The sequence below is a fragment of the Nicotiana tabacum genome, chromosome 16, assembly GCF_000715075.1.
Source record: "Nicotiana tabacum cultivar K326 chromosome 16, ASM71507v2, whole genome shotgun sequence".
Lineage (NCBI taxonomy): Eukaryota > Viridiplantae > Streptophyta > Magnoliopsida > Solanales > Solanaceae > Nicotiana > Nicotiana tabacum.
Window position 1 is genome coordinate 128520320 of NC_134095.1, and position 9888 is coordinate 128530207.

Genomic DNA, 9888 nt, shown 5'->3' on the forward strand with positions numbered 1-9888 from the left:
TCTTTTCCCCAATCTTGATTAGCTTTGTCAGTTCCTCGAGCATCTTTACGATAGCAGGATTAGTCGTCGTTTCTCCTCCATTTTATCTCTTTGGCACCGATTCGGTTCTATGAACAACTTCTTGTGATGGCCCGAGCTCAATCCTACTCGATGCACGATTCTAATTTTGGAGTTGTGCTATTGTAGCTTGTTGATTCTACAATATTTCGAATATTATTCGAAGTCTAAATTCCTCTTTTTTTCACCGCTCTGTGCGTTTTTATCGGTTGTTCGAGCATCTCTGCGGACGCTATTTTCAGATCGACGCCCAAATTTCCATTAATGGCGATATGGGAGCTGACGTCGATAGGGTCCACGTCCGGAGCTCCATCGAGGTTGACTGGAGGTACTCCATTTCCTGGGGCGGTTATGTTTCCGTTCTCGCCGTGAAGACCAAGGCCATTGTCTGTGTGTGTGGGCGCTACTTGAGAGTTTGATATGTTGATCCTGGAATCAATGACACTTTAAAGAACAAGCGTAAAATAGTCTGTGTTACAAAAATTGTACCAGGCAATCACTATTATCCTTAGCCCCACGGTGGGCGACAAACTGTTTACCTTTAAAATTGGATAACAATTAAACTTATAAGTGGTTTTAAAGATATGTGATTTCACTTGGCACAAACTGATAAATGTGAAAATTAACGTAAGAAACTAACAGTAAAATAAATCAAACCAATGTGATGAATAATTGTGGCCCTCGAGCTAGATCGCCCTTGAACAACAAAGTATGCTAAAAGTATGAACCAAACAATAGAGCTTAAATGAAAAGATGTAATATATTGCTTTGATCTGCGAGAATGTATGTGATTACAAAATGATTAGGACCCTCTTTATATAGTAGAGGAATTCTTTTTGTGGTACAATTATAATTACAGAAGGAAATCCCATGATGGGCTAAATATCCGGTCTTGGCTTGATACGTGCCGAGGTTTCCGCCACGATCCTCGCCTGATCACGGCTATATCGGGTTTCTGTTATTCGACCTAGCAGGCTTCTCCGTTCTCATTCGATCTCTTTCTCGCTTCGGACTCGGTCACGGTTGATATCGATCTTGATCAGCCATTGTTCCACGAGCTTATTAATTCATCCTCGTATTATGATCCGATATAACCGAGGCCGAGCCTTAATCTATCACCTCGATTTCAGTCAGTCATACAAAATTAAGCAAGCTCAATTATAAAGCGGTATCCTTAAAAAGTTGTTTTATACCAAATTAAACAAATACTTAGCAAACTTTTTTTGAGGACAAAATGAGGAAAATAGTAAGTACCATTCAAGCTCATGGAGCAAATTATGCTAACTTAAGGATGAGGCGGGAGTTGGATTTAATTCCCTTTCTAACATACAAGGCTATTTGCTATGAAACGATCGTGGAGACTGAGGACTCACCAGTGTCTATAGGCTTCTTTCATCACGGCAAAGTATTGTCTAAGGACCAATATCATTGCTAGAAAATAGATCTTTACTCAATCATAGAGCTGCAAAAAGCTCCTGGAGAGTAGAAAGAAAGCTGAGCCATATATGATATGGAAAGTTAATAAAGGAAATTCATTATTTTGATGGCACTTGGGGGTGTACAAAGAAAACCGATAAATCGAATCAACCCGATAGTTCGAGTCAAACTGAGAGAAAAATTCGATTATGGTTTGGTTTGATTTGGTTTGGTGTTGGAAAAAAATCCGACCATAATTGGTTTGATTTTAACTAAAGAAAGTCAAACCGAAACCAAACCAACTCGGCATTACATATATAGAAATTTTAGATATATTTAACATATAAATATACTTATTGTGATGTAATTTGCAAATATTTCTTAAACTTTTTTCATAATTTTATCATTTAAGGTATTATTTCAAGGTTGGACTTAGAACTTTTGAATGTTCCAATAAGTTTTATAGTCATTAATATTAGTAACTTAAATAAGAGATAAATAATGCTAACAAAAGCCCAAACCAAAATCAAATCAATACTAATGCTAACAAAAGACAGTCAGTTCAATACTACGAATGGCAATGTATTGAATATCTATTTTGGTTTTGCAATAATTTAGATAAAAATACGTAACCTATTTTTATTTTTTCTTTAGCGTTTAATCATGTAATTAATACTCCCTTATTAGTCTACTTATTTTCGCATGACTTAGTACTTTTAGATTATGTTTATTTTTATTATTGTTTTTTAATTAGCAATATGTATATTACATAATTTTATTGTCTTTATTGTTGAATATTCTAGGATAATGCCATGACATATCTTAGTATTTTGTATTATTTTCTTGGAAAATACCTTATATAGTTGTATCTTACCAGGATTAAAGAAATATTTTGAGCACAAGTTATATGTTTTGTCCTACAAATATTTTACCGGAAAAAACCCGAAAAACCTGAATAACCCGAAAACCCGATATTGAAAAACTCGAGTTTTATTGGTTTGGTCTTTAGATTAAATAACCCGACACAATTGGTTTGGTTTGGTAATTGCAAAATCCGAACCAACCCGACCTATGTAGCCCTAGGTGGCACAACCGGACAGGACTTGGTCCTTTAGCTCTTGTACTACAACCTGGAGGTAGATCAGGAGAGATTAAGGTCAAGGAATGCACTCAGGACAGTAGATGGAACTCCAACAAATTGTCTAAGATAGTCCATCCTAAATGCAAAGTCACATAGAACAGATTCATGTCTCTCGCACTTATGCAGACGATCAATGTTATTGGATCTTAGTTCTGATGGATAGTTCATTTGTTCTTCTGCTTGAGAGATCGGACAGACAAATAAAAATGACACATTTTCTAGGCTATGGCACAAAGGAATTCCTTTTAAAGCTTTCCTCTGTTGGAGTATTCTGAAGAAAAAACTTCATTTGGATGATACTTTATCTAGATTTAGTCAAAATATTATTTCCAAATGCACTTGCTGTAGGTCCCCTCGATCAGAAACCACCTCTCACTTTGAAAATGTGACAATTAAGAGTGTGGACCTAGTTTGTCACATCCTGAAGTTGCTTCTACTTCTTCCTTAATCTCCAAAGCTGAAGCCTTGACATTATCATCACAATAGAACACCTTGATTGTTGTAAGCGTTCCAATATCCGCAAAACTGTCAGGAATTTTCTCAAGCAATTCAACAGATCTTAGCACTAAACTCTCAAGCTTGGGAAATGATGATGATTCTGAGACATGCCATTCCCTAAGATGAACGCCTTGAAATTTTAAGATTCTGAGTACCGGGAACTCCATATCTCTCACGTCCCACTCATCTTGCTCGAATTTACACCCTTCATATATCAGTCTTTGAAGGTTGGGTAACCAAGCGATTGTGGAAGTTGCACTTGCTGGTATATTGACTTTTCGGAGGATCAGCTCTTTGAGACTTGAAGGAAAATAATAATTGGTGATATTACACATCGAACCAACCACGAGGGATTGAAGCTGTGTAAGAACATCCAATTTCAGAACTAGAGAGCTAGCTTCATCAATATCATTATCAGCTATCATGAGGAGAAGCTTTTGAAGATTGGGAAACCTCTCAATTAACTCTATATCCTCACGAAGTAAACACATGCCTTTAAAGGCCCTCAAATTCTCCATCTTAGACGGGCCTTCTTCAGAAACTGCAAATATCTCACGAGGTAAAAGTGTTAATAGGTCTACATGCTTTAGTTTCGTCATCTTCCAAATATGAGGTGTCGCCTCTACTATTCTCTCAGTATCCACCAGTAAAGTTTCCAGGTCGCACATGTGTGATACCCACTCGAAAAAAAACTTTTCAAAACACATTCCCAGGTATCTCAGGTAAACTAGTGATTGCAGTATATCTTCTATATTCGTATAATCCCCTGGAATGCAGTTCCTGAAATCCAACACTCTAAGAAGTCTAAAGTCTCCAACTGATGAGAAATGATACGAACGAGATAAATACTCTTTAGAAACAGTACCGTGAAAATTAGCCTCACTATTCCAAAAATCTCTATAAGCAAGAAAATCATCCACGTTATTAGTAACAAAGAACGATTTAAGTTCTTGTCCAAAAGATGTTCCTTTTTTGGAGCCGCTTGTGAGGAATCTATCTACTTCGTTGTTGAATCTCTGCAAATCACGACGAAGCTTATGGTCGAGGTGAATGCATACTCGATGTTCCTCATCATATGAAGGTTGATATTGGTTATTTGTCCCTATAACTTGCATGAACTTTTCTTCTTTAGTTTTGTTTAAGACAAAGTCACGCACTACATCATGAATTTGCAAGTACTTCACCTTGCCATCAAAGGCCGTCTTTGAAATCATTAGAAGGCTACTAGAAATTATATCGGTCAAGTAAGCTTCAGCTACCGCCTCCAATCCTCTCTCATCACTACATTGAACGAGGCCTTCGGCCATCCAGAGTAACATCAATTTAGATGCTCCAATTTTTTCATCCTCCCTAAATACTCCCATAGTCAGAAGGCAATGTCTCAAATGATCCGGTAAGTAGCGGTAACTTAACTGCAGTGCCAAGTTGCTCTCACTTTCAACTGCTCCAAGATGAGACTTTAAATTGTTTGCAACTTCACACCACTCTGAGACATTCCTTTCTTTCTTTGCCAGAATTCCACCAATCAAAACAATTGTAAGAGGCAGTCCTTTACAATATTCTGCAATTTGTACCCCAACATTCTCGAATTCAGGAGGGCAAGTTTCCTTTTGAAATGCTTTTTTCACCAACAATTTCCAGCTCGCTTCCCTTGTTAGGAATCGAGGGGAATAAGGATTGGTACAGTGCTCGACTTCCATTGCCACATGTTCAAGTCGAGTTGTTAACATGATTCTGCTTCCTTGTCTACCGATTGGAAAACATAATCTTAACTCATCCCATGCCTTTACTTCCCATACATCATCCAAGACAATGAGATATCTTTTGCCTATTAAACATTTGCGCAACATATCAGCTATGTCACTCTTCTTATCTCCATTGTACTTAACACCTGTCACTTGCTTATAGATGTCCCTCAACAGCTCTCTCACATCATATGATTGTGAAATGGTAACCCATGCTCGAACATCAAAGTGAGAAACAATAGAAGAATCTTTGAATATCTTTTTTGCCAAAGTGGTCTTTCCGAGACCAGGCATGCCAAAAATAGAGACAATATCCCGTTCCCTTATTCCTCTGGTCAGTAGCTTAATTATCTTCTCAGCATCATCCTCAAGCCCCACAGGTTCCTCTTCAGTTTCTTGAGTACTTGGTGTAGCAATCTCATTAATGTTGACATTCTCCATCCTAATTAGCTTGATCTCTTTTCGGGTTAAAATGCTTGCTGTCAGAGAGCAGTATGCCTAACAGGAGTAATAGTAATGACATGGTCAATCTCCAGTAAGCAATAAAAAAACCAGCAACTGTAGACAAAGACTATAAAGTAGGGGTGGGCAAAAAATCCGAAAAACCGAATTCCGAACCGAACCAAATTAATTTGGTATTTCGGTTTCGGTTTTTTCGGTTTTTCGGTCTAATTCGGTAATGAATTTTCGGTATTTCGGTATTTCGGTTCGGTTTTCGGTTTTATAATTTTACAAATTTGGTAAACTGAAATACCGAAAATATCCAAGTGACTAAGCCCAATTACCTATTTTATAGGCCAACGCGGCCAGGCCATGCCCCATCCCAGGCCCCAGCGTCCCACTCCCACTCCCACCCAGGCCCAGCTCCCCCAAGCCCAATCCCAATCAATACCCAAGTAGGCAAGTACCCAACCCAACACCCAAGTCGAGAATCAAATTAGGGCTTGCTTAGTGCTTAGCTTACTGCTTCAGTGCTTAGGTTAGAAGTTAGCCATTTCTTCGAGAAGAAGCCAAGAAGGAGACGAGAATCGACTGCGGATATCACTTATCAGTCTGCGATTCTAGACGAGAATCGACTGCTTAGGATATCAGTCTACGTCTCTACGAGTTACGACCAGTCGACATTCGAGCTCGAGTCTCATCTCATCTTCACCGGTTAACTTCACTACTTTGTAAGTTTTGTAAGTCTCATCTCATTCTCATGATCTCATCCCAGTACTCGACTACTCTCTGAGGTTTGTTTCAGTTTTTACATTTTTAAGTTTTGAACTTTTTGAGTTCAGAGTTCAGACGTATAAATTTTTTAATTTCTGATTTTCTGCATCAAACTAATTTAGGGTTATAGGAGGCGATTTCCAGCTCGATTCGATTCCTCACTCCTCACAAATTCCGGGCAAACGAAGTGTCGACTATCGAAGACGCTGCTGTCCTGTTCCAGTGTTCCGAGCTCGATTCAATTTCAATTTCAGAGGTTTGTTGTTTCGCTTTCTTTTGGTTGTACTGCTGATTGAATTTGTTTTTCTCATAAACAAGAATGGAACAAATTTATTAGAGGAGTATGTGTTGCATACCATATTACCATCCACCTGTCGGAACTTGAAGTTTTGTTACTTTGAATCCTTTCATTCTTGACCTCCCTAAGTGTAGTGCTTGCTCCAAGAGATTTTAGAAGCCAAATACTATGAGTTAACTGGAAGCAGAGAATGAGGAAAATCCATGAAATAAACCAATACTGTACAAAGACTATGAGTTTACTTTGAATCTGCGCATTTGGATCAATAATAATTTGGTACGGTATTTGGTATACACAATCGATAAACCGAATACCGAAATACCGAACCGAAATTCTTAAATACCGAACCGAAATACCGAACGTCCACCCCTACTATAAAGATCAGGAAAAAAATAGGTGCAAACAATGGTAATGCTCCAGTTAAGATTAGGAACTCTTAAAACCTAATGTAAAATTCTCCTTATGCATGAATTACATCAAGATATTCCCATTTTCAGATTCAGATTCCTTTACATAGATCTATAAATTCCCAATTCAATTAAACATTTACAGTTATACTTTATTTCATTCATTATTAATCCAGCTTATTAAATTTAGAATTCTGCATTCTATGACTAATATTTAAATATAGCGACATATTTCAAAGTAAATGAAATAGTAATAATTTTACAATCAATAACAGCACTGTATGAGTATAAATCCATGTTGTCTTAATTTAATTTTGAAACAAAAAATAGAAAAAAGAACTCATTGAAGTTTAAAAGCTGCTACCCTCCAATCTGAGACCAAGGAAATATGATTTCTATTCTTAAGCGAGAAAAACACTGACCTTCAATTCTATGAGGAGCGGAGAGCTTCTAATCTGCGGTGATAGAACTTAGAAGTTTAGTCAATTATTAGAGAGAAGGAAAAGGGCTTTCACATTGAAGAACCATTCTTTTTACCTACTGTGAGTCAATGAATGAGGCCTATTCACACTGTGAATCATTGAGAAATATACATATAACATTGTCCATGTTCAGATTCGGAATTTTTAATTATCAATGCCAGCTAGCTGTATATGTACAGTTTGAGTTTCTAATTTAGTAATCAGAGGAAAGGTTATTGCCCCTACCATCCAAACTCAAAAGTATTTCTAGAAATTGGTAGATTGTGGTATGCCACTATTTGGTAGCACAAAAGGTACGGGACACATTGGACTCCCTTTTTTACAAAGCAAATTCACATTTTAATACGGCAGAATAACCTAAATGACACTTATACTTGTCCCACTTTGTCATGTCGGTCCATATATTCTACAAAGTTTCATCCAGACATCTCTACTCGTTCAAAACAACTCTTTTAAACTCTTCCGACCTCACGTTGTCTTCAACGATCCAACGTGGATGACACATCCATGTCCACCTCAAATTTTTTATGCCACATCATTATTTTTTCAATTCATTTCAGAATTTTCTACTTTATTTTTTATTTTATTTTCACTTCACTCCTCCCTCTACTCTCTATTAGGGGTGTTCATAAAAACCCGAAAAATCGGGCCAAACCGAAAACCAAACCAAACCGACCAAAAAAATCAATACTTTTTTATTTGGTTTTGGTTTTTAATTTTAAAAACCGGTCAAATTTGGTTTGGTATTGGTTTTAATCAGAAAAAAACCAAACTAAACCGACTATAGGATTAGCTATTTCAAATTTATTATTACACTTATATATATGTATATTTTTATACAAAGTTTCAAAAAACTTATGGTAAATGTTAATAGTTTGCACTTTTAGTATAGTTCTTTACCTTTACATTCTAGTTTGATTTGTAGATTTCTTTTGTTAAGTGTAAGAATCCATTTCTTGTTAAAAATAATATATTTTTAATTGAGTCATTAAATTATTCATCACTATTTGATTAAATTATCATTAATATATCTTGGTAAATAATAAATTTCTCAATGGGCAATTGATTTGATAGTGTTACATTGAAAATGTGGTCGCTGGAATATGTGTTTGGTAGTGTATGTCTTATATTTAAGAAAAAACCGACAAATAACCGGAAAAAAAAACCGAAAACCCCCGACATAAATCGAATCGAGGAAAAACCGACTTAATTGATTTGGTTTGGTTCTAATATTTGAAAAACCGACTTATTAGTTTGGTTTCTTTTTAGAGAAAAACCGATCCAAACCGAACCATGAACCCCCTACTCTCTGTCTCCTGTTATTCCCACCTGTATGCCGCCACCCTCACCACCCCGAACAGTCCCCCCTCCATTAATTCACCTTCGCAACCCCAAAAATTCTCTAGCTCTACCCCAAATACTCCCAGCAATCATTCTTCAAAATACTCTTTGTCAAATGAAAACGAAAAAAAAAAAATCAAATAGATAATAGAATTAACACTTCCTAAATCCTTACAAATCACAGCCACCCTATCCGAAATAAAACGCTGGAATAAAATCCGAAATAAAACGCTGGAATCATGCTATTTCTATCTCATTAGAAACAGAGAATAAAAAAGAGGGGTTTGTGAATATCTGCTATAATTTTTCGAGAGATTAAAAATGAAAGAGGAACAATTGAAACTACAGTCACTATAAAATCCAATAATTTTCACAAATCAAACAAGATTTGGGTGCTCACCCGCCATTATAGATCAGATTCAGGCACCCCTTTTAGTATTTCTCGTCCGATTTGATTGAACTACTAGGGTTGTTTTATATTCTATTATGGAGGGGTGATACATAAGAAAAAATTATGGTGGTCATCGATGGTCTCCGCGCCGGTGATGGTTCGAACTTTTCCGGTGTGTTCCTCGCCATTGATGGTTCGAAGGTTTCAGAGGCGTATTCAGGATTTTGAGGCCATGGGTGCGCCATCTATAATTTTAACGTAATTTTTTATGCTTATCATAATGTCAATTGATGTAAGAAAATTTATATGTTTTGACTTATTAAAATTTATATGTTTATGAGTTATTATTAATTTTAAACATTATCCAAAGAGATAGACTATACTCTTTTTAAACCATTAAGTTTTTTACCATCAAAATTTAAAATAAAGAGAGAATTAAAATAGAATATTATTAAGAAGTTAATACTGTAAAAACAAAAATTTGTACAAAATTTATCGCGAAAAAGAAGCACAAAAATACCAAAAAATCTCAAAGCATAGGACTCATTCTTTATATGTGAACTGCTTACCCAAATATATATATATTTCGTTATAAAAGTTATAGACAAAAGTTCAATAATTTGATTGGAATACAAATATGATTATGTGATAATTTAATTTGAAAAAAAATATTTAAGCAAGTCTCATCGAGTATTTAAGATCTTGTAGTCATATAAATTATTTATAGTGAAACAAATTTATAATAGTTCAAAATAGAGACAAAACTCAAATTAAAATAATACTAATAGCTAATATTCGAATCATTAATTTGTTAGTTACCATGAAATTTTGGAGAATTAATAGGATTGGTAATGCTGTCAAGAATCAAGATGAGAAAGAAAAGGAAATCTAGAAAGG

At 35.8% G+C, this 9888-nt stretch overlaps 1 protein-coding gene across 6 annotated transcripts; it reads right to left on the bottom strand.

The window, feature by feature from the left end:
• Nucleotides 1–798: 798 nt before the first annotated feature.
• Nucleotides 799–9658, bottom strand: LOC107781923 (putative late blight resistance protein homolog R1A-10). Of its 6 annotated transcripts, none has more exons than XR_012700286.1 (4): nucleotides 7200–8994; nucleotides 6429–6547; nucleotides 1431–1532; nucleotides 799–1169 (listed from the first exon to the last, which is right to left on the bottom strand). XR_012700286.1 is itself a non-coding variant. In XM_075233345.1 (4 exons), exons 3-4 carry the CDS (start codon nucleotides 6429–6431, stop codon nucleotides 3007–3009), a joined length of 2352 nt encoding a protein of 783 aa, XP_075089446.1. In that variant the 5' UTR covers nucleotides 6432–6547; nucleotides 7200–7232; nucleotides 9001–9658; the 3' UTR covers nucleotides 2448–3006. The 6 variants fall into 6 exon arrangements, 4 of the variants coding, with proteins under 4 accessions (XP_075089446.1, XP_075089445.1, XP_075089447.1 ...); XM_075233345.1 differs by lacking the exons at nucleotides 799–1169; nucleotides 1431–1532 and adding exons at nucleotides 2448–5355; nucleotides 9001–9658 and having other exon boundaries at nucleotides 7200–7232; XM_075233344.1 differs by lacking the exons at nucleotides 799–1169; nucleotides 1431–1532 and adding an exon at nucleotides 2448–5355 and having other exon boundaries at nucleotides 7200–7232; nucleotides 7315–7967.
• Nucleotides 9659–9888: the final 230 nt, after the last annotated feature.